Source organism: Staurois parvus, unplaced genomic scaffold (genome assembly GCF_062004578.1).
Source record: "Staurois parvus isolate SC_StPar_1 unplaced genomic scaffold, SC_StPar_1.0 ptg000525l, whole genome shotgun sequence".
Lineage (NCBI taxonomy): Eukaryota > Metazoa > Chordata > Amphibia > Anura > Ranidae > Staurois > Staurois parvus.
The window spans coordinates 1,701,755-1,727,011 of NW_028318321.1; the positions used below are offsets into that span (position 1 = coordinate 1,701,755).

The 25,257-nt window shown below is 41.3% G+C and overlaps 1 protein-coding gene across 4 annotated transcripts in view; it reads right to left on the reverse strand.

Annotated features, from left to right (window-relative positions):
* Nucleotides 1–25,257, reverse strand: part of SH3PXD2A (SH3 and PX domains 2A) — a 433,998-nt gene that overhangs the window by 236,584 nt on the left and 172,157 nt on the right. For all 4 annotated transcript variants that reach the window (XM_089690260.1, XM_089690261.1, XM_089690259.1 and 1 more), the window contains exons 4-5: nt 4,046–4,122; nt 2,628–2,719 (exon numbers count right to left, since the gene is read on the reverse strand). In XM_089690260.1, coding sequence (XP_089546386.1) covers nt 2,628–2,719; nt 4,046–4,122 — 169 coding nt within the window. The remainder of the gene's footprint in view (nt 1–2,627; nt 2,720–4,045; nt 4,123–25,257) is intronic.

Consider the following 25,257-nt stretch of genomic DNA (forward strand, 5'->3'; position numbering starts at 1 on the left):
AAAGAAGGAACGCACCGGTGAGCTCAGCAACACCAAAAGACCCGGAAGACCACGGAAAACAACTGTGGTGCATGACTGAAGAATTCTTTCCCTGGTGAAGAAAACACCCTTCACAACAGTTGGCCAGATCAAGAACACTCTCCAGGAGGTAGGTGTATGTGTGTCAAAGTCAACAATCAAGAGAAGACTTCACCAGGTGAATACAGAGGGTTCACCACAAGATGGAAACCATTGGTGAGCCTCAAAAACAGGAAGGCCAGATTAGAGTTTGCCAAACGACATCTAAAAAAGCCTTCACAGTTCTGGAACAACATCCTATGAACAGATGAGACCAAGATCAACTTGTACCAGAGTGATGGGAAGAGAAGAGTATGGAGAAGGAAAGGAACTGCTCATGATCCTAAGCATACCACTTCATCAGTGAAACATGGTGGTGGTAGTGTCATGGCGTGGGCATGTATGGCTGCCAATGGAACTGGTTCTCTTGTATTTATTGATGATGTGACTGCTGACAAAAGCAGCAGGATGTATTCTGAAGTGTTTTGGGCAATATTATCTGCTCATATTCAGCCAAATGCTTCAGAACTCATTGGACGCCGCTTCACAGTGCAGATGGACAATACCCCAAAGCATACTGCAAAAGCAACCAAAGAGTTTAAGGGAAAGAATTGGAATGTTATGCAATGGCCAAGTCAATCACCTGACCTGAATACGACTGAGCATGCATTTCACTTGCTGAAGACAAAACTGAAGGGAAAATGCCCCAAGAACAAGCAGGAACTGAAGACAGTTGCAGTAGAGGCCTGGCAGAGCATCACCAGGGATGAAACCCAGCGTCTGGTGATGTCTATGCGTTCCAGATTTCAGGCTGTAATTGACTGCAAAGGATTTGCAACCAAGTATTAAAAAGTGAAAGTTTGATTTATGATTATTATTCTGTCCCATTACTTTTGGTCCCTTAACAAGTGGGAGGCACATATGCAAACTGTTGTAATTCCTACACCGTTCACCTGATTTGGATGTAAATACCCTCAAATTAAAGCTGACAGTCTGCAGTTAAAGCACATCTTGTTCGTTTCATTTCAAATCCATGGTGGTGGTGTATAGAACCAGAAATGTTAGAATTGTGTCGATGTCCCAATATTTATGGACCTGACTGTAGTTACCAATCATCTAGAGCACAAATTACTGTATAGCTATAACATGATAAATAACATGCCATCTTTGTTCCCTCAGAATTTTAGCAATACAGCAAGGGGCTCTCAAGGATGAAGAGGATATTTTTGTGACTTACACCCCGGTCACATTGGTGCGACTTGACATGCAATTTACATGCCATGCGATTTGCAAATCGCATGCCAAATTGCACCCTATTGTCCGCAATTACAGCAGTCAAATCAGTGCAGTTCCGACTTGGTCGGAGCCGCATTGATTTCTAAAGTAGTACATGTACTACTTTTAGTGCGATTTGCATAGACACCTGTGTCAGATGTCTTGCAAATCGCACCTGAAATCGGCATCTCACCCGACTTTGAAATTGTGCGACTTCACTGTAAGTCGCACAATTTCAAAGTTGGGCTTGATGTGACCAGGGTGTAAAGCAGACTTTAAAAAAACCGTAAACCTCTGTGAATCAGCAAGGGTAATTAATGAAGAACTCCAGGATTGGTAAAAAAAATCATCCATTAGTACACCCCCTACACACAACACTAAACAATTAATAAAACTTTGAAAATACTTACCATTTACAAGAAAAGTCTAATTGAATTGTCATGCCCTCATCTCTGTAACTCCAAAGATAATAGCATCTGCTCTGCCAGGGAATAAATCATATCCTCTCCTCTCTTTGCAGTAAAAGGAAACTACAGTTCCCATCTACCACAGGGAATTGTAGTGAATATGGATGGGTACACTAGGTCTGTATATGTTGAATGTGTCTTGAGAGTCTCGGTCAACCCACCACTACAAATGGGGCTGAATTACATCACTACTTCCTGGTGAAAGAACTACAGAAAGGATGTGCCAAGACCAGTGGCTGAGGGAACAGGAGGCATAACAGCCACCGTTCTTAAAAAAAGGAAACCAAAGAGAATTAACGGTTTGATTTGGAAATTAATAGGTTATTTCAGAGCAACTACTGAGTGAACCAAAAGATAGATGATGTATTCAGTGAAGGAAGGAAATCAGCAACAAAGACGTGTAAAGAAGTTTTTGTTTAATAACGTTCGGCTTTAATTTCCCATTGGGTTTAATAAAGTATTCTGAATCTGAATACTGAAGTTAGACAGGCATAAATAAATATAAAAACTGAATTCCAGGTATGGATTTTTCTGCATGATCACATTTGTCCAGTTTTAAACAATGTAAGAATGCATATCCCATATCCGGCTAATGCCTGTGGAAGAGGAGAATCACTTTAGTGGCCACCACCACTGCAGAGATTCTCACTGTCTCTCAATTCCCCTGCCCAACGGGACACAGAAGACAGCAGGAATCAATGTAGCAACAACATCTACTACAGTGATTCTCCTCTTCCACAGTGATAAGCCAGATGTGGAATATGCATTCTTTTTTCAGCTTTAAAAACATACCTGGAGTTCAAGTTTAAGTGGAGATTATCTACTTACTCTTTTGGTGGATCCAGATCCTCTGGTCGAGCTTCAAAGAACCTCAAGACCTCTTCGCATTGGGATATGTGAGCTGGTAATTTCACCAAGGCCTACAAAATAAGCATAATGAGTTGTGCTATGGGTAAAATGTACAATTTAATTGTTGAATGTTTATTAAAATTGAAAGACAACTAGAGGCTTTAAAAATAATACCACTTCTGCTTCATGTTTAAAGTGGTTGTAAAGGCAAGAGTTTTTTTACCTTAATGCATTCTATACATTAAAGTAAAAAACCTTCTTTGCCAGAGGAATCCCCCGTATACTTTCCTGAACCCTATCTCGATCCAGCGATGTGTATGACAGCAACGTCTCTTGCTGCTCTCTCCCAACTCTATATTCATAGATGAATACCTTTTTATTTTCATTCAACCAGAGGGTTAAATAAAAAAAACTGACCCAATTTCCCCATCCACACATTCAAGGCAGATGGGGGAATCCTCCCGACTGCGTCATTGTATTCTAACAGTGGGGAGACTTCCCCACTGTCAGAATACACTGATCAGAGTTGCAGGATGTAGCCTGCAATGCTGATCAAACGGGGAAAATCCAAAAGGGCGGTTGTACAGAAGTCGATCGGTAGATTGACTTCTGTACAACCCCAGTGCCCACACATGGAATGAGTTTTGGCCATTCCCTGCTGAACCGGAAGATTTTGATCCATGTACAGCCAGCTAAAGGCACATAACCACTGGTCAACCAATTTCAAGAGAAGCAACAATCCGGCAGGATAAAAAATAGTCCTAAACACTATCAACCACCCTTCCACACTACTGCTAACCCCCCCACCTCAAAATCTACAAACTGGAATGGCAGATAATTAACATAGATTAAATTCCTTAGAGGAAGCTAAGGAATAAAGTGGCATCAGCACCCCACCTTCACCGCATAGCTAAATCATCAACTCTTTCATCTGCTTCTATCTTCATTTTCCCTGCCAGCACATGTATATTCAGAAAAGCCTGATTTGTTCCTACATCTGTCCTTCCCAGGGGTGGACTGACAACTCATGGGGCCCCCGGGCAATAGGGGATCATGGGGCCCCTGTGTCCTTGCCCAAACTCAAAAAAGCCTATGAAAAAGGTACCAGGGGCATCTCATGGGGCCCCCTACTGACCCCGGGCCCTCGGGCAGTGCCCGAGTTTCCAAATGGTCAGTCCGCCCCTGGTCCTTCCCTCTTCCAATGTGAGAGCAAATGTGCAAGAAATGACAGGAAACTGATATCAAGACAAACTCAGGTACTTATGCTACTGGTTTTTAGTGTGCATTAAAATGTTTTGGAAGTGTGGGCATAGCTAATGGAGTAAGCAATACACATTTTGATGAGGATAGAACAGACAATGAAAACCATGTAAACATCTTCCATAAAATGTCCTTACCCTGCAATACTCATCGATGGGTTTTAGTCTTTTTACAGCTACATCACGTATATGACTTCTTCTAAACAAAATTTTTCCTAGAAAAAAAGGAAGACATATTATACCTATGTGCATATGAAAGCTACACTACCACTATCAAGATTAGTCAGAAAACAGTTTCATAAATAAAAAAATAAGTCAGTTGCATTTTGTTTTAGGTTTTGCTTCCTAGGGAGACCATTGCTTTCAGCCTATATTGTCACATGCATATGACATAATTTCACTGCTGAAATTGCTTTATGGATAGTTTATCTGGTATCCACTAATCAGATAATGTGCCTGTTAGAAAAAGGAATTATTTTCAAGGTTAGATCTCTCTTGAAGTAGTCGCAAACCATTGTGCATTCCTTCACTGTTAAATAACACACCTTTAAAGTTAGTCCACTCAATAGTAGTATTTGTGGATTCTGGTGGGATGATTAACCTTCCATCTTTTTATCTCTATATGGCAGGGGTAAGCATTCTTCCAGAGGTCGTGATCCACCTGGATAACAGAGCAAGGAAAAGATCCTCGGGGGAGTACTAGGCGGCAACCTTATAAAAGAAAAACCTATGGAGCTCCCAAAAAAAAAAAAAAAAGTGTCCTCTGCCCCCCTCCCCGCACAGTAGTGTTCTGCACCCCCCACTGTAGTGTCCTCTGCCTCTTTTACCCATAGTAGTGTCCTCTACACCCCAATGCTGTATCCTCTGCCCCTTCATCCCCCCACTATAGTCTCCTCTGCCCCCCCAAACCACCACCCCCCACTGTAGTGTCATCTGCCTCGCTTCCCCCACAGTAGTGTCCTGTACACCCCAAGCAGTGTCCCCTGACCCCTTTACATCATCTCCCCCCAATGCTGTGTCCTCTGCCTCCGTCACATCATTCCCCCCCATTGTAGTGTTCTCTGCCTCCCTGCCCCCACTATAGTGTCCTCTGGCCCCCTCCTCCCCCCAGTAGCATCCTGTACCCCCCAAAACAGTGTCCTCTGCCCCCCTTCACATCCCCCCATACACATAGCGCGGTGGTAAGTACTCTCCTACATGCCTGTGTACAGCAAAGCGGTGTTCAGGGGACAGCATAGTGCTGGGTGAAAAGCGGGAGCTGACGCAGTTCAAAATAACAAGCTGGTGATTGATTGCTAATAACATCTACCAACCAATCACTGAAAAGCTCCCGCCCACACTCCCATCCTCCATCCAGCACTATGCTGCCTCCCACTCTCCACTCTACAGAGACACAAGAGTGGCAGAGGCTTAGGGACAGGAGAGCCATGGTTACGATCCACCTGTCGGCTCCCTGCGGTCGGTCGATCGCAATCGACGGCTTGCCAACCCTAGTTATAGGGGCACCAATGGTGCAAAAACTGTCTTAAACCCATTTGCAACCTGGAATGTTGCATGTTCCTTCCCACCTTACAGTGTTTCCACAAATCCCATTACATTCTTCATAGTATAAATTAAAAATGAATTAAAGAAGGTTAGCCTCTTAATGTTTCCAGACCTTCACACCTACACAAACAATGCAAATCCATCCCACTGCTAGCAGCAATAGACTCTGGCAGTAATCTCATGCAGAAAAATCCAACAACCTGGTTGTATACAAGTTGATTGATGAATCGACTTGGGTGCAATCAGCCTGCGCATGCATGATCAAAATTAGGCCAATCCCTGCTGAACCGCCTGAATATTGATCCATGTATGGCTAGCTTTAGTGCAGCAAAAATTAAAAAAAAAAACACACACACACACACAAAAATCAGCACAAGGGACATAACTTGTCATCATTAAGATGTATCCCTTGTCTTGATGTCTTTTCTGTTAGGTGGAATCCTCTTCCATCCATGTCCCCCTACCCCCTGTAATTTTCTGGTGCTGAAGGGGTCACCAGAACTGTAGGAGTTGCCACAGGCTCTCATCAAGAAAGCCTGACTAAGGTATAGAAGGTGGTCCATTCAACAAAAGGAGGGGCAGAGAAGAAAGGATCAAACAGCCTTTTTACACAATGCAGAGGATTAACCCCTTAGGTTCCTCAGTGAGTATAACAAGCATGTTTTACTGCATATACAGACTGATTTTACTGTTGTGGGTTTAGTAACACTTTAAAGGTCTGCCTCCTACAATCATAGATTGGTATTCAGTCACAGAAGTTGTTTGCATCAAAGAGATGTAAAAAATGCTTCCAAATGTTAATAAAACAAACAAAAGGGGAACAAATAAAAGGTGATTGTTAGGGCTAACACACACACTTTAGTCTAATAAGCACACAGCCTTCTGTATATAGTCATTTATGGCAATTAAACTCTGAAGTATCAAAAAGTGGTCTCACTCAAGGATCTCAAGGATAGGCAAAATAATCAGCAGTACAATATAAGCAGTTCAAATGCATATACAGACATTTATTAAATAACAAACTTATAGACATATCCACATTTTCTAAATAAAGTTGACAGTGTCTCAACATTCAACAAAACTGATAGTGCCTGAACCTATTTTTCAGTACAGGAGAGGTATTGCTGTCAAACCTGAAAGTTAGTAGATAAATCTAACTGCAGATATTGTAACCAATTCTTATTTGCCAGGAAACAGAGAAATAAAATAAATAAAATGCACACATGGCATTGGAGGTATCATTACTACCTGCTGAGCAGTAAACATAAGGATACAAAGATCCCATTTAAAATGACAAATGTGTCATGCTGCTTTTAAAATCCTGTGCCAAGAGAATGTAGAGAGCTCAATGTAACTTTGTAAATTTGGTCTGACCATGCTAATATGAATATACTGCACATCAGCAACCAGCAATCCCAGTCTATCACAACACTGCTGTCCATTGTGCTCTTCCAGTAAAAGTATCCATCCAACTGGCAGACAGAGAAGTATACCGAGAACCAGGCATCAGCACGAAACCACTCAGAATTCCACCCAGTTCACATGCTTGAGCTGGGGTCCAATTTTTAATAACAAAAGTTATTTTTTTAGAACAAGCTTTGTCATCCTGAAGCTGCAGTGTATGTCTCAATTGGAATAAGACTCTCTTATAATTCTTACAATTTGGTTAAAGCTGAGCTCTGTTCAGCTTACAAAAAACAATGTTGGAGTACACTCTCCCAACCCATCATAACTGTGTATTAGAGATCCAATGCTGTAACCCTAGTGCAACACAGCGCTGATTGTCAATTCCAAGAAATGGCTGCATATAAATACAAATCATCAAACTAAATTAACTGTCAGCACGATGCCAAAATAAGAATACTAATTCACAGATTTAATAAGCAATCATGCTATGTGCCTAATTAATAAGCCAGTTGGAAATTGCAGTGTTAATTTACATTCCAGGGCTGAGCTTCGGAATGTACTATGCATTCTTCCTCTACACTTCAACCAGATCTCTAAAATAATGGATACAGGATCCTCTTTCCACTCAAAAGTTATTTGCGCCATAAGAACATTTTTTATACTTAATATATATTTTTTTTAACTTTGAAAATGCATACACACATAAAATGTTATCATATTGTGCAGAATTGTAATATATAGTTGTAACCAGGGATTTTCTTCTCAGCTGGAACTTGGTGGAACTCAGTTCCACCACCTCTGGCTCAGGTCCTCTGCTCCCTGCTTACCACTATCACTTGTAAACACAGAAGTCTGGCTTCTGTGTTTACAAGTGACAGCTTGTCTCCCAATGGCTCCCACAGATCTGATCTCCTGAGCGGCTCTCAATGAGTGCAGGATGGGGACAGGGGAGATGCATGTGTCTGATGTGTAATGAGGATGCTGACACCCCCACTGGATAATCTCCCTGCAAGTGATTGAGGTGGAGCCACCTACAGTGTGCAGGAAGGTACTAGAGCTGGCTGTGTTCTTCAGCTTAATACAGTAACAAAAGTAAGGCATGCGAAAGATAGTGCAGCTTTTAAGAAGGGGGGGGAAGAAGATGGGGGCAGTGGAGGGGGAGTTTTATGCAGGGTCAGAGCTGAAGAGGGGTGAAAGTGAGATGCAGAGGTAAGCAGGTGTGGAAGAAGGCTGAAATCTGCACTCTCTATGCAGCACACCCCTGAACTCTGCACTCTGTGTTCAGCGCACCCCTGAACTCTGCATGCAGAGAACCCCTGAACTCTGCACTCTGTGTGTAACCCACCCTCTCCCCAAACTTCTGTATGTAATGCACTCCTGGTATTTGTTGCCCCTTTAAAACCCTCCCCGTTAGTAAAATTTAAGCACACCCACTATTATACGCGGTTTGGAGAGTGTGTGTGTGTGTGTTTGGGGGTAGCGGTTCCTGCGCTTATTTTCTGAGAAAAAAGCCCTGCTTGTGACAATTACTTCCAAATGAAGCAGTAAACCAGGATATTATCTTGAGCTTTAACATACCTCCCAACTTTCTGAGATAAAAAAGACGGACACCTTTTTAGCACAATGTATTTAGGAAATGGAGAAAACCCTACCACACCCTCAGTTATGCAGACCATTAAGACTATAAAAAAATGGTTAAACCCAGAATTTTTTAATATTAATTTCCTTTATACTGACTTTTCAAAATTGCAAACAAAATAATTAAGTAATAGGATGAATGTTTTAGTGTAAAATAATACTTTTAGAACTTAAAAAGTCAATTTTCATAGATATCAGTATATGGGACGTAAAAGAGGAACAACTAAGGAAAGAGGGACAGAGGAATTTGGTTCCAAGAGGAACAGTCCCTCCAAATGATGGATAGTGGGGAGTTATGCCTAGGGTACCAGCACTCCGGGGTTACAGTATGACATATCTCCCAACTTTCTTTAATGATTAAGAGGGACACCTTTAAGCACACAGTGTGGTTGATTTTCTAAAACTGGAGAGTGTAAAATCTGGTGCAGCTGTGCATAGTAGCCAATCAGCTTCCAAATTCAGCTTATTCAATTAGGCTTTTATAGGGGAAAAAACTGGAAGTTGATTGGTTTCTATGCACAGCTGAGCCAAATTTTGCATTCTCCAGTTTAAAGTAGTAGTAAACTCTTTGAAAACAAAAAAAAAGTTTCCCCCTGCAAGGCAAAGACATAATGTGCTAGTATGCATCGCATACTAGCACATTATGGTCTTACCTTAACACAAAGCCCTCCAGCTACTGCTGCAGAGCCTTCATCTTCACCCAGTCTTCCTTCTGGGTTCGAAGGCTGTGGCCGCTTGAATGACCAAGCCATGAAGACGTCACTCCCACACCGTGGCACACAGCTCTGAAGGAACAGCACGGGTTTGCTGTTCCTTCAGAGCATATGTGCCGGTGATGTCACTGGCTGCTGCTCGATAGAATATCTCCTAAATGGTGCACATTTTGGTAGCATAATTATTAACAAGGAATGTATGTTTCTTAGTAAAGAACATTATTTTATTATCAAGTTGTTATGGGTAAAGTTCCGCTTTAAGATGCTTGTGCAGTTTGAATGGTAAAATGTGGGTGTCTAGTCTAATAAATGAAAAATAAAATGCTTGTTTTGATACTTACCTTAAAGCATGGCCTCTCAGCAGTTCGCACTCCAGTCTTCTCTCCAGCCCCAGAAAGCACATGTACAAACGCTGGACTTGATATCTATTGCCCATAAAAGAGCAGTAGCTTTGAAGGAATAGCTATCACTACTGGAAACAGCATGAAGGAAGACTGAGGGACCATGGAGTAACCATGTATATGTATTTATGTCTATTAGATCCTCCTAGATTAAATGAATAAGTATTATATTGTACATGTACAGGGAGGAATGAGAGAAAAGGCCAGCCAGTCTGGAGATTTAAAATGTCAAAGCTTTTGTTTCTATGTTCCACTTTATGTACTCACCAACTGCAAGCAACAGAATTTTAATGGCTATTTGTATAAATTCAATTTAAATGTAATTTTCACAGTTTAAATTAAGTCGTCCTGTAAACTTCTGCTCCAGCTGTATGCTAGGGATGGTACTAATACTACACATCATATCCTACTGTTAGAAAAACTCACCCTATTCAGACAAGGACATAAAAATGTAACCACACAGCTCTGCCACTGACATCTACATCAGAGTGCAAGAGTACCGAGTGGAAAGTATACAAGCAAGCCAAGGCATGAAAAAAAACCCTTTATTTGACCACACAAGAACTTCCCGAAATAAGGAGGAATGACTTCTCCCAGTTTAAGCTAGTTTCAATAATTCAATTTGTTTACAATTACAATTGTGGACATCCCCTGCTATAAATTTTAAAGATATAAAACTTCAGGTATCATCTTTTCAAAGAAGGCTTGGAGCCATTAACTGAGCTTAGAGTACAGGAAAAAAAATACTCACTGGGATACTAAGATGTTCAAAAGCTTTCCAAAATAAATATGACTTGACAAAACAGAAACAGATCAGCGTGTATCACATTTAATACTTGCTTGCGTCAACTGAGATGGGTTTCCAACCACGATATGAAAGGGAGAGTGGACTGTGTCCAGTAAAAATTGAAGATTTTCTGTTTGTGCTTTGAGGCATTCAATTTGTGAGCTTCCAAACAGATAATGAACAAGTATACACTTTCTATGAACTTTAAAATGGTATGGGGAATATTTTTTTTTTCCCAAAACATTGAAACATTTTTAATGTGACTTAGAGGGCTGAGACAACTAGGTGACAATCAATTATAATTAATTATGAAAATAGTTGTCAACTATTTTCCTAATCGATTTGTTGGTCTGCATACAGAATGCATGATTTGTTTATAGATCAGAAAACACAGTACAGCACACAAACAGCTCAGTGCACCTTCCATACATGGTGTATACAGTAAGTGCCTGAGAACTTGTGAATGTGTGAGGAGCAATGCCTCGTGGGACTGGGCAGAAGAAGGAAGTGAGTGATTCTAAAGGCAGAAGTTTTTTTTTTCTTGCTATAAGGGCACTCCAAAATATACTATGGAGCTTGCCATAGGGACACTCTGAAGGCAGGAGGAGCCAGAAGCACCAGTGCAAAACCATTGCGCAGAGCGAGTAAGTATGACAAATTTGTTGTTTAACCACTTTCAGGCCGCCCACCCACAATGTACTGCGGACGGGCGACAGCTACAGGACCAGCGACGTACCTGTACATCGCTGGTCTTTTGCCAACACAGGGAAGTGCAACACTCCCCCACATGTCCACTGTGTCCACCAGACACAACGGAATGAGAATCCAGGTAATCAGGACTCGGTGATAATGTGATCGCTATGCGACCACATGATCACGACAACAAAGCTTTTATGAATCAATCTGATTCACAAAAGCTTTGCTTCTGTTCCTGGAGAGCTGCGATTGGACCACAGCTCGCACGTGACACATGGGGCCAATCACAGCACCCTGTACCATGTGACCAGCTGGAGATAATCACAGGTCACTACTTTATTGAACTGTCATGATATTCATTGCTTATGCAATGCAAAAAAAATCCTTGCTCACCCCCTCAGAAGAGTATAATTTTACTTTGGTAACATTGCACTACTCTGATGAAAGTATTTTAAAAAAAATAGTAAAATAGTAAATAGTCTGCAAAAAACTTGAGACTGGGGCGGAGGTTCACCTTCCAGCAGGACAACAACCCTAAACATACAGCCAGAGCTACAATGGAATGGTTTAGATCAAAGCATATTCATGTGTTCGAATGGCCCAGTCAAAAGTCCAAACCTAAATCAAATTGAGAATCTGTGGCAAGACTTGAAAATTGATGTTCACAGACACTCTCCATCCAATCTGACAGAACTTGAGCTATTTTGCAAAGAAGAATGGGCAAAAATGTCACTCTCTAGATGTGCAAAGTTGGTAGAGACATACCCAAAAAAGACTTGCAGCTGTAATTGCAGTGAAAGGTGGTACTACAAAGTATTGACTCAGAGGGGCTGATACAAATGCACACACTTTTCACATATTTACGTGTAAAAAATGTTAAAAACCATTTATCAGTTTCCTCCCACTTCACAATTATGTGCCAATTTGTGTTGGTCTATCACATAAATACCCAATAAAATACAGTGAAGCTTTTGGTTGTAACAGACAAAATGTGGAAAATTTCAAAGGATATGAATACTTTTTCAAAGTACTGTATGCCCTTTGAAAGCCTGGAGGTGGTCATTGGATTTTGGGGGCGTGTATGTGGCTAGGCTGCCAAATAGTCTCTCACAGGTAGCAGAATATGTTTTGGGGTGTTATATACCCATGGCATGTGTGAGCAATATATCATTTAGCTAACAACTTTGTGTAAAAAAAAAAAAAAATTTTGTCATGCTCCAAAAATTTATGGCAAAAAATGAAAATTTCCATGGACTCAACATGCCTCTCAGCAAATTGCCAGGGGAGTCTACCAAAAAAGGGTAATTTTGGGGGTTTTTGTATTGTCCTGGCATTTTAGCACCTCAAGAAAATGTGTCAGAAAGTAAACACTGTGTAATTCACAGCAGAGAGATAGAAAGCAGCAGGTCTCCTTAGTAAAACAGCACACAGCACACAATCTAATCACTCCCTAACACACAGTTAACCCTTTGATTGCCCCAAACGTTAACCCCTTCCTGCCCAGTGGCACTAGTACAGTGTCAGTGCTTTTTATTAACACTGATCGCTGTATTAGTGTCACTGGAGATGTCAGTGGCAGTTAGTCAGTCCCCCCCCCCCCAGTGTCACAATGCCTGCCACAATCCTGCAGTCACACTATAAGTTGTTGATCGATTAGTATAAAAAAATAAAAATTCCAGTATATATACCGCCACTTGTAGACGCTATAACTTTCACGTAAATCAATTAATATACACTTATTCGGATTTCTTTTTACGAAAGGCATACATTCTGGCCTTAAGCTCTATTTGTGGGAAAAATATTACAAATTTAATTAATGTACAGCGTTGCATGCCCACGCAATTTTCAGTTAAAATAACGCAGTGCCGTATTGCAAAAAATAGCCTGATCAGGAAGGGGGGTAAATCTTCTGGAGGACAAGTGGTTAAACTTTACATATTACCTAAATTATACAACACACTTTTTTTGAGGTATTTATAAGATTAATGGAAACAATAATCATTAGTTAATAATCATTAGTTGCAGCCCTAATGAGTTACAGAGCAGTATAATGTGTACCTTAGTAGAGACGCTGACAGTACTGGTTACATAAGGGTGTAACAAGGGGCAAGGGTTAATGTAGAGTAGATGTAAAAGTCTACTATGGGCGCTCTGGGTACTTTCTAAGCAAAAAGATGGCACACAAGGAAAAGAAAAGATGTGTGTGTGTGTGTGTGGGGGGGGGGGGGGGGGGGAATGTAGAGGGAGTTGCTAGTAGAGTAGAGCCCCTACACACTGAGAATATCGGACGGATGATCTTCCGTTTTTTTTTTTTTTGCATGCTACTCTCATATCGAGAGTAAAGAGGTTACTAAAGTTATGAAAATTATTGTACGAAAGAAATAAAATTCGGAAGTGATATAATGTATTTGTATTGTATTTTCGGACGAAAACTGTACTGATTAAATGAAAATCGTACGATCTGGTATCTTATGAGAAACATTTTGCGCTTGTCAGACGAAAGCTGTGTACTAAGGATCATATTATCTTAGAATCTCTTCAAAAGTGGTATTTTTCGCACAATTTTGTGATCGTGTGCACTAGATTTTAGCTGCTTGTTAGGGGTGTCAGAAGAAAGAGGTTACTGTGAGTGAGAGGGATGTAGAAGAAAGAATAAGGGATTTCCGGTAGTAAAAGGGTATTCATGTGTATGACTACAGACACCCAAGCAGAGGCTGGCTAATGGTTTACCTCTGGCCTTTTAGTTGCAGTCAGCTAAAGCCTTGTACACAAGATCAGAAAATTGTACGAAAAATACAGCTTTTGAAGCAATCGTACAATAATCTGATCGTTAGTATACAGCTCCTGACAGCCAATCACAACAGTTCATCCAAAATTATTCGAAGGGACAAACACAAACATTTTTCTCATACAGTACCAGATCGTATGATTTTCATTTAATTGGTAGTTTTCATCTAAAATACAATACAAATACAATACAACACATCACTGTTCATCATTCTGTCGTACTAGAATTTTCATAAGTTGAGTAACCTTTTCATTTTCTATATGGAGACTAGAAAGCAAAAAAAAATGGATAGGATAGAGAAATATTTTCTGAAAGGGTAAATATGAAATGATGTTATTTTTTTATATAACGTGATGATAATGGAAATATGTATTTAAATTGGAAAATCAATAAATATTTAAATTAAAAAAAAATAAAAATATTCTCATTGCATGTATAAAGTATAAGTGTCACACTGGGTGCGAATTGTCCTGTTTCAGTCAATGCAGTGAGAGAGGGTGTTGATTAACCAGGTTTTGAGGGCTAGTGAGGTGTGTGCATTACATAACAGTATGCAACAGAGTATCTGTGGTGCGATCTGGTCCACATTTGGAGAAATCAGGTCATTTTACCTTGGCTAATGTGAATTAGTTCTTCCATAGTGGAAATAAAGTTTGAGCTGAGCTACATTTTTACCGCCCCCCCCCCCCCCCACACACACACACACACACGCCAACATCTCCCCCTTGAAGGAAGGAAGGGAGTGGTTGAAAGGGTGAGTGGAAGAAGGGAAGGGAGGGGTGGGTGGAAAAAAGGAAGGGAGAGGTGGGTGGAAGGAAGGAAGGAAAGAAGGAAGGGAGGGAGGGAGGGAAGGAAGGAAGGAAGGAAGGAAGGAAGGAAGGAAGGAAGGAAGGAAGGAAGGAAGGAAGGGAGGGGTGGGTGGAAGGAAGGAAAGAGGGGGTGGATGGAAGGAAGGAAGGGAGGAGTGGGAGGAAAGAAGGGAGGGGTGGGTGGATGGAAGGAAGGAAGGAAGGAAAGGAGGGGTCGGTAGAAGGAAGGGGTGGAAGGAAGGGGTGGGTGGAAGGAAGGAAGGAAGAAAGGAAGGGATGGATGGAAGGAAGTAAGGAAGGGCAGGTGGAAGGAATGAAGGGGTGGGTGGAAGGAAGGGTAGGTGGAAGGAAGAGGAGGGTTGAAGGAAGGGAGGGAGGGGAGGAAGGGAGGGAGGGGTAGAAGAAACTGAGGTCGGACTTATATCACTCATTCAGATGCATCAGAGCTATCGGCTGCTGTGTTCACTTTCCCGCCCACACCTCCTCTGAAGCTGCACGGACCGGAGTGTGGGCGGACACAGGGGGAGACAGAGCAGATCCAGCCTCTCTCTCCTCTTCTCCTATTGATGTGGAGGATGGAGGGAGCGGCTGGGCACTGAGAAGTACACAGCCGTGGTGGGGGAGGGGCAGAAAGAAAATGGAACAATCAGGTATGCTATGTGCAGCAGTGGGGGCAGTGACAAGCAGTGATCTCCTGTATGGCTTTCAATGAAGCAGCTGGAAGCCGAATCTCCTCCTCTCCTTCCTGCGGCTTACAGCTGCTTCATTGAAAGCCATACAGGAGATCGCAGCTTGTCACCGCCACCACCGCTGCCCCTCCCACACACCTAGTCCTGGCATTGCTTGCTGCTCCCACCTTATTTCCACTTGCGGGCGAGTGGAAATTTCGAGGGCTACAGGGATGGTTGGCAACTCTCCTCTGGTGGTGGTGGGGGGGGGGGGGTCAGACCCCCCATTACCCCCCCTTATCTATGCCCCTGCAAGCACCAGTGCCCCATAGCAAGCGGCTGTAGCTGCAGATATATGGTGTAAAACACAGTGGGGGTGCAATACCACCAAGAACTAAGGCTATAGTTGGTCTCCTGAATATTGTCATTAATGGAGCTTTTAAAGGATAGAATGTTAACGCATTCCCACTGTTCTTTAGTAAAGTCTTGAAAGATTTCCATTACCAAATCTCAGAGTAGGGAAGGTCCTTTGGAGATGAAGACATAAATCATCCACATCAGGTGAGAAAGTGAATCTCACCTAAAATCTCCAGTTAAGGTACACAAAGTTTCAAAGGCGTATGCATACATGTGTAGTGTTGCCTAGGTTGTGGGGGTTCAAGAAGTGTTGTGTTTTAAAGTACCTCTACTATGGCATGAGGTTCTCATTCAGCGTATTCAGTGCATTCAAGTCACAAAATGTGCACTTATCAAAAACTGACTGGGCTGCGAGTTTGGGAGCAGGATGCCATGCGGTCAAAAATTGTTTAGTTTGATCAAGAGGAAATTCCAGGTTTCCCCGTAGTAAGGTCAGAGAACTAGTTACACTAGAGATTGCATTATGTTTAGGGATGTTCCTATAGTAGGATGGGAGGTAATGGAGGAGAGAAGGTAATGTTTCTTAATTATGAGACATATTTTATTTATCCTATTAAGGGAATCTTAAGGGAATTAAGAAAACATAAAGCGGAGTTCCACCCAAAAGGGTAAATTCCACTGTAAAGACTGGTCCCCTGCTCCCCATTAAGGATTGGCACCTTTGGGGAGTGGGGGTGGAGCGGGTACCCGAACTTGACAGGTACCCACTCCAACTTCCGCTGTGATTGCCTATGCGATCGGAAGCGGAAGTTGTCCTCCTACCCTTCATCCCGTAGTCTTCTGGGACACGTGATAGGTCCCAGAAGACTACGGGGCCATTCAAGAAGCGCAGCACTACATGCTGCACTACGTGCAGTGGGAACCCGGCTGTGAAGCCGCAAGCTGTCACAACCGGGTGCCCACACTGAAGATGCCAGTGCCTGGAACACAGGACGGCCGGTGAAACTGGCTTTTTTGTAGCTGCTGACTTTTATTTTTTTTACAGTGTGAGTGGAACTCCGCTTTAAGTTACATAGAAAGTTGATCTACCTCTATTTGATCTCTTTTACCTGCCCAAAGTAATTTCTATTAGTACTGATATGGCTGACAGGCACACCAGTCAAGTTGATGAACATGGAAAACTAGTGCTGGATCCATATGGTTATCTTATTGGTATTACTCTTAAAGTATTGATTTTAATGTAATCTGGTTCCCAGACAGGTAGCATCTACAACCCAGAGGATTTCCACCGTCTCCTTAGCTTGTAGTATAAGGTAGCAAAAATGGAAACTGAAGCGTCACACACCGCTGCTAAGAGGTCCAGATAACAACTTTTTTCCAATAAAATGTAGATGGACAATCAAAAGGTTATCCAATGCATTTTGAGGGTCCACAAATGTTCCCTTCATCAGGGATAGAGAAAAGATGAGAACATCTCCATGTCTGTACAATATCAATACAATATCCCCTCTTTGGGTCATTGTTAAGACCAAGTACTCAATAGCCAATACTATTTTGGCTAATGTTTGCATCCAACTGATGAACTAAACTGGTATGTTTTACTATTCAGATTCTCACATTTGTTTGAGATTCTTGTATATTGATTATTGATTCAGTGTTAACTGACATTCATTTTTATACATTCAAAACTACTGCAACACATGAACAAATATATAACAAAATATATATATGTGACAATTACCCTAAAAATATCTGCACATTATATAAAGTGCCCATAAAACCAAAAGAAGATGTAAAAATACATAAATATAAATAAGCTAATTAATAGTGCTCATAAAATGTCAGTGATTATATATATAACAAAAGTCCATTATAAGACAATCTTAGCAAGAAGAAAAGTCCTATAAGGATCTCCAATAATCATTCCAGGTGCTCAATCCAATGTGCTCATCCACAGTGCAAGGTCCTACACCAACATGCACTCACCAGAAGACTAATAATTAATAGCCAATAACCCAGTCATAAGGGACCTCCATGCATTGCTGGAACTATAGCTGAAACGGAATCCTAAGGGAAATGCTCACCACATGGAGCCCAAGGGATAATATATAGTGTAGTATTTTTATGTTTAAAAAAATCTATGTTAAAACAGCTATGACAATCTTAGATGTGGAAAACAAACATTTGCAGCCGGACTTACTAAGATGGCCGCCGATCCGGACCTCAGAAATGGCAGTGTGATGTCAACATATAAGGCTCCCCCCGGGTGAAGCCTTTCGCGCTGACGCCACAACGCTGTTTCTAAGTTCTGGACCGGTGGCCATCTTAGTAATTCCGGCCGCAAATGTTTGTTTTCCACGTGGAAGATTGTTATAGCTGCTTTAATATAGATCTTTTAAACATTAAAATACTACACTATATATTATCCCTTAGGCTCCATGTGGTGAGTATTTCCCCTTAGGAAATAACCCCATGCATGAGCTGTCTCGACCACTTAAAAAGCAAATGAATAAATGCTTATATATGCCAGTCAAGATTGAAGATGGAGTAATAAGACACAAGTGTTTCTTTTAAACCTTTTCTATTTTCCTAACAGGAAAGAAATATCAATATCATTCATATTTGTTCATCACCTTGGATAGGTATATCTGCTGCAGATGCAGCTTTCAGCAGCCAAGCACAATGAGTCCATGGTGCCATGATCCATCATGCGGGGCCAGCTTTAGATTTCCTTGTCTTCTGACTATATGAGTGGCAATCCATACCAAAACTAGGCATTTACCTTCAAACATTTTTGTTAAACTTTGGCCAAAACTTTTTATTTTGTTTTTAATAGAGTGGGGGATGGTTAGAGCCTCTATGAGGATTTTATTGCAAATCTGTATCTCTATTAGGGAGATTACCCCTGTCAGCTCCGGAATTGAGTAGTTATTCCAACAGGGAAACAGAAAGCAAAAACACATTTTAATAGAGTGGGTAAGGGAAATAAGTGACAATGCTTTTATTGCTCTATTTGCCTTTCTATTCCAGTGATGACCTAAACCCCTTCTTTTTCTTGTAAGGAGGTCACAGGGACAGGAAGTGAGGAAAAATGTTCCCAGTGGAGTCACATACAGAAATTAAAACTTCTTAAAAGGAGTTTAATCTGCCACATTTTAGAGCAGGGGGCTTCAAACTTCCTAAACAAAGGGCCAGACTGTGGCAAGTGGGAGTAGAAAATGCCCCAAGCTCCATGGTTAGTGGAAGCAAAAATGACATAGCACATGTGATTAGTAGGGAATGGAATCATGTGCCATTGTCAGTGTTATTGAAAGGAATAGTGCCTAATCATTGGTGTCAGTGGGAGAAATAATGCCTCATCATTGGTGTCTGCGAGAGGAATAATGCCCCATGGATAGAGTAAGTGGGTGAAATAGTGTGCCATGGCTGGTATCAGTGAGAGGAATAGTGCTCCATCACTGGTATCAGTGGGAGGAATAGTACCCCATTGGTGGTATCAGTGGAAGGAACAGTGCCCATTTGCTGGTGTCAGTAGAAGGAATGGTGTCCCACCATTGGTGTCACTGGGAGGAATGGTACCCCAATATTAATGTCAGTAGCAGTAATTATGCCCCATCACTGGTGTCAGTGGAAGGAAATGTGCTCCATTGATGGTATCAGTGGGAGGAATAGTGCCTGACTGTTGGTGTCAGTGGAAGGAATGGTGCTTCATCCTAGTGTTAGTGGGGGGAATAGTGCCGCATATCATTGGGAGGAAAAGTGCCCCAAGGGCCGGATAAAGGCAAGCAAACATGCTGCATTCGGCCTGTAGGCCGTAGTTTGCAGACCACTGATCTAGAGAGAAGTTTGGAAATGTAGAAAGAATTGGAAACAGAAAATACACTGTATACAGTAATTTAAGCAAACTTGCTAATCTTGGTTTCTCTAATCAAAAGGAATTCCAACCATTGAAATAATTGTGGATTGAGGTAAATGTTCACTATGGAGTAATATCGCTTTCAGGTTCACTTGAATGGGTAAGTTGCACTCTCTGATTAATACTGAAAGTTCTAGCAGAATAACTGTCTTTACATATTTATTACACATTCACATTAGTCCCTGCCCTCAAGGAGCGTATAATCTAAGGTCCTTAACTCACATTCATACATACATATACTAGTGCCAATTTAGACAGGAGCCAATTATCCTACCAGCATGTCTTTGGAATGTGGAAGGAAACTGGAGTACCTGAAAGAAACCCAGCAGGCATAGGGAGAGCATGCAAAATCTAGGCAGGTAGTGCCACACTTAGGGCTCGTTCACACTTGACTGTTTTACCAACTCTTGCCAAATGCCCCTATAGCGTTTGGCAAGCGTTGGTCCGGCGTTTGCGGAGCGTTTTTTAACGCTCGGCAAATGCCGCATACGCGGTTCAGTGGCGGTTGCTAGGCATTTGCCGAGTGTTAAAAACGCCCCACAAATGCCTATAATGAAGTTTTAATGTTGTTACTGCTCCGCAAATGCCCCGCAACCGTGGCGCAACCGCCCAGCAAACGCCGGCCGGGCGTTTGCGGAGCGGCACCATAGATTAGAATAGGAGGCTTCAACGCCTCCTGACTCGACCAGAGGTGTCCATTTTGCCACACTGCACTGCACCGGTACCGCTCCCGTTAGAACAGCACCATGTGCTGCAATGGGCAGAATTGTCCGAGGCGTTTGGGAAGCGGTAAAAATGCTTCCCAAACGCCTTTCTGCCACTTGCAAACAAGGCTAGTGTGAACGTAGCCTAAGACCACTGTGCTGCTAAGAATGTATTGTAAGGGAGACAGGCTCAACTGGTAGTGGCAGAGGTAAACCATGCATGAGACGGGCTCTCAGAAACAGCTCAAGCATGTCTGTCCTGTGCTTTGATTATTAGGCAAGCAGCAAACAGTATCAATGCAGAATGGCTTTGTACAGCAAGTAAATAGAATAAAACAAACAAAACATCTTTGTCTGAGCCACCGACTAAACTTAGGTCAGTTTCTGACAAACAGTGTGCCCCCTAATGGGTTCCCCAAAACAAATAGGCAACAACATGTACGTTTTTAGTGTCCTGTCAGCCTTTTCACCCTGTAGCAGGCTTCCACAACAGAGAGAGCAAGAGAGAGAATAAGCATCAGTTGGCTTGCATTTTAAATGGGGACTTTATTCCACCCAAAGAGCTGCAGTTCCCAGAACAGAACTTTGTAATATTTAGCTTTTTTCTACATCAGCCATAAACCCTGTAGCTCCTTACCACGTGTGTATCTGAGAAATCAATATGACATATACACACCATCCACCATTCTGCCAGCCATTGTCTCACAATAGTCATTAAATTTTATGATAAAATGTCAGTCCTATGGAATTTGGGGAGTTAGTTTACCTACCTTTACTATTAGAAAACAAATGCTGGTAGCAAATTGGTTAATGTGAAATAAATATCCTACAATTACAGAAGCACTCACAACGTAAATGACCACATTTGAATGAGCAGCGCAGTTTCCTGTAAGAAACAAATCTCAATTTGTCCAATACTGTTCAGTATGAAACATCAATAAGAACAGGAGAAAAGACTATTATAGGGGGCTGATTTATGGTAAAGCTGACCACAAGGAATGAAGTCTTAACCAGACAGTCTATGGGCATAAATGCAGATATAGTGGAAACCAGACTAAATGCACCTCTGTGCTCTCAACACCTACTAAAAAAAACAGAGGGCATGCCTTCAGGGGATGTAACATAACATTTGCCAAATGTACGCTTACATGATGACCTGCAGAATCACAGTATCTGCAAAAGTAGAAAGGCAAAGCAGAGATGGACATCAACCTAAGATGTTTTTGAATTGGAACCAAGTATAAATGTGCAATTATGCTGTAATAAAAGTATGTACAGATATGGATACCATGTGGCTGAATGAGCCAAGCCTTGACAGCGATGCAAACAGCTTTTAATACTGTATGTTGCTACTGCTGAACACATGTACATTAAAGAATTCAAGAATGCTGACTAAAATATTTTTATCATATTAAATTAGCTGCTTGTGGTTTGCAATAAAGTTGCAAGGTTGCAACTATAAATCATATCACAGTAACAACATCAGCACAATTATACAAGCCAGCATGAACAATATAAAATATTTCAGGAATTACTCAGTCCAGTCTAGAAGCCATGAAGCATGTATGCTTCCATTAGCACAAGCACATTGACCTGGAGTAATCTATAGCTAGTGAAATCCTTAATAATACGCTTCAGTTATGAATGAACACAGGAGCAATTGGTACTGAATGCTCACTGTGTTCATTCAGTAAAGGAATGGGCTGGTAAATTCAGCTCTTCAACCTGAATGTGAACATCCTGTACCCTGCAGCAGCTGCCGTTGGCAAGAGGAAGAGGGGGATAGGCTGAAAATGCTTACTAGAGGGAAGAATACAAGAAATCAAGGAAATTGGGGGATGCAGATTACGGCTCCCCCTGCAGCAGCTGAAACCTGATTAGAGGGAGAGGTGTAGAAACTGGCTGCATTTCAGGGGGATCAGGATCCTATATAGAAGGGCAGGCTGCATTGCCTTATCGGCATCCCTGTCTGCACATGCTGCTCCCCTATCATACACTCGGCACTCCTCTCTTGCAGAGACTGCCTGCTGTCATTCACATTATCTTACACTACATTCTGCCCTGTATGACAACTTTCACATGGATGTTGGGTTCAGATCTGGCTGTCAGTTTTTCAGGTTAATCTGAATAGAAGCTCAACATCAGTCTATAGACAGGCAGATGTAAATGGATGTATGCTACCTCCAAGTCCTTCCAGGTCAGGGAAAAAAAAATTAAAAAAGATTTGACCCTTTCTAGTTTTTCGGACCTAAATGTGACAGATTTGAGGTAAAAGGATACATAGAGGTAAAAGGATGTCTATGTACATCCACCGGCCTACAGATCTAACATGGGTTTGTTTCAAGATGGAAGAAAAAACTTAACAGATACACATGTCACAAAAGTCTGTTCAAGATGTTCTGCTAATCAAAACAGATGCCACACATTTGAAAGAGGCTTAAGACACCCCTTTACCATTTTTTGTTATATCACCAACCTTTCCTGTTCTGTCAGGAGCAAACTTCGGTTGGTCTAAATTGTCTTATACAGGTGCATCTCAATAAATTAGAATATCATCAAAAAGTGAATTTATTTCAGTAATTCAGTTCAAAAAGTGAAACTCATATAATATGTAGATTCATTACACACAGAGTGATTTCAAGCATTTCTTTATTTTAATTTTGGTAATTATGGCTACAGCTAGTTAAACCCCAAAATTCAGTATTTCAGAAAATTAGAATATTACATAAGATAAATGTTGGCTTAATGAAAAGTATGTCCATGTACAGTATAGTGTGCACTCAATATTTGGTCGGGGCTCCTTTTGCATAAATTACTGCATCAATGCAGCGTGGCATGAAGGCGGTCAGCCTGTAGAATTTCTGAGGTGTTATGGAAGCCCAAGTTGCTATGATTGTGGCCTACAGCTCATCTACATTGTTGGGTCTGGTGTCTCTCATCTTCCTCTTGACAATACCTCACAGATTCTCTATGGGATTTAGGTCAGGTGTGTTTGCTGGCCAATCAAGCACAGTGTTACCATGATCATTAAACCAGGTATTGGTATTTTGGCAGTGTGAGCAGGTGATAAGTGCTGCTGGAAAATTAAATCAACATCTCCATAAAGCTGGTCAGAGGGAACCATGAAGTGCTCTATAATTTCCTGGTAGGGGGCGCACTCACTTTGGACTTGATAAAACACACTGAACCAACACCAGCAGATTACATGGCTACCCAAATCATCACTGGCTGTGGAAAATTCACATTGGGCCTCATGCAACTTGGATTCTGTGCTTCTCCACTTGTCCTCCAGACTCTGGGACCTTAATTTCAAAATGAAATTCAAAATTGACTATCATCCGAAAAGAGGACTTTGGACCACTAAGCAACAGTCCAGTTTTTTTTTTTTCATTCGCCCAGGTAAGACATTGTCTCTGGTTCAGGAATGGCTTGACACAAGGAATGTGACAGTTGTAGCCCATGTCCTGTGTCAGCTCTTGAAGCACTGACACCAGCCATAGTCCGCTCCTTGTGAATCTCCCCCAAATTCTTGAATGGCCTTTGCTTCACAATCCTCTCAAGGCTGCGGTTATCCCTGTTGCTTGTGCACATTTTTTCTACCACATTTTTTCCTTCCACTCAACCTTCCCTTAATATGCTTGGATATAGCACTCTGTGAACAGCCAGCTTCTTTAGCAATTATCTTTTGTGACTTACCTTCCTTGTGGAGGGTGCCAATGACTGTCTTCTGGACAACTGTCAAGTCAGCAGTCTTCCCCATGATTGTGCAATACTGAACCAGACTTGAGAGACCATTTAAAGGCTTAGGAAACCTTTACAGCTGTTTTGAGTAGCTGATTAGAGTGTGATACCATGAGTCTACAATATTGAACTTTTTCATAATATTCTAATTTTCTGAGATACTGAATTTTGGGCTTTATTAGCTGTAAGCCAGAAACATCAAAATTAAAAGAAAGAAATGCTTGAAATTTGTCACTCTGTGTATAATGAACCTATATAATAAATGAGTTTCACTTTTTGAATTGAATTACTGAAATAAATTCACTTTTTGATGATATGCTAATGTACTGAGATGCACCTGTATAATGGAGTTTACCAGACCTTAGATCTGGTACCAGCACTAGTTTTACCTTTTCAGGCTAAGTACATTTTCTGCAAGAACAGAAAAATACCTGCTAATTCTGACCAAAATCCATTATCTTTGTAATATCCCATGTACTGAACTAAAACATCAATGATATCAGCTGTCCAAGCTTCTGTAAACTACACAACCCCTCCTTCTAGTATACTGGAAAGATCACCGAGTGAAAGTAAAGAGGAAAAATGCCTCACAAAAAGAAAATAATACACAATGTAGAAACCACATTTAAGAACTTGTAGATATGCTTTAACAACTGAAACCAGGTCAGCTGACAGAATCGCCAGGCTCAAGGGGGAAAGCCCTGGAAACCACCCCACAAGCAAGTCACCATTAGCAGGTGCCATATTTCTGCCCTCATGGGTTGTCCTTCTGTATGTAAAGTTCACTGGATTACAGCAGCTAATATAAACACATGAGAATTCTTTGTCCAACAAGTTTGAATCGGCTTCTGATCAGTTTGGGATGAGTTCAAGCACACCACCACTATATATCTATATTTTGTTATATTTATATATTTGATATATTTGTATCAAAATATATCAGATTTCACTACGTGTAGTACTATGCTAAAATGAATTAAAAGAAAATAACAATATCTGACTTAATAGTTGCTCCATTTTAAAAACTCAGCATCAATCATTTATTGATCAAGTTTTTAATGTTTGTTAGTCATCACTGCAAAGTAATAAATTAAGAAGCACAAATTTGGTTGCTTTCTGCTTCTAGGAATACAAAATCCATGTTGGTGTGTTGCAAAAGACACAATCTAAATCAGAGGTG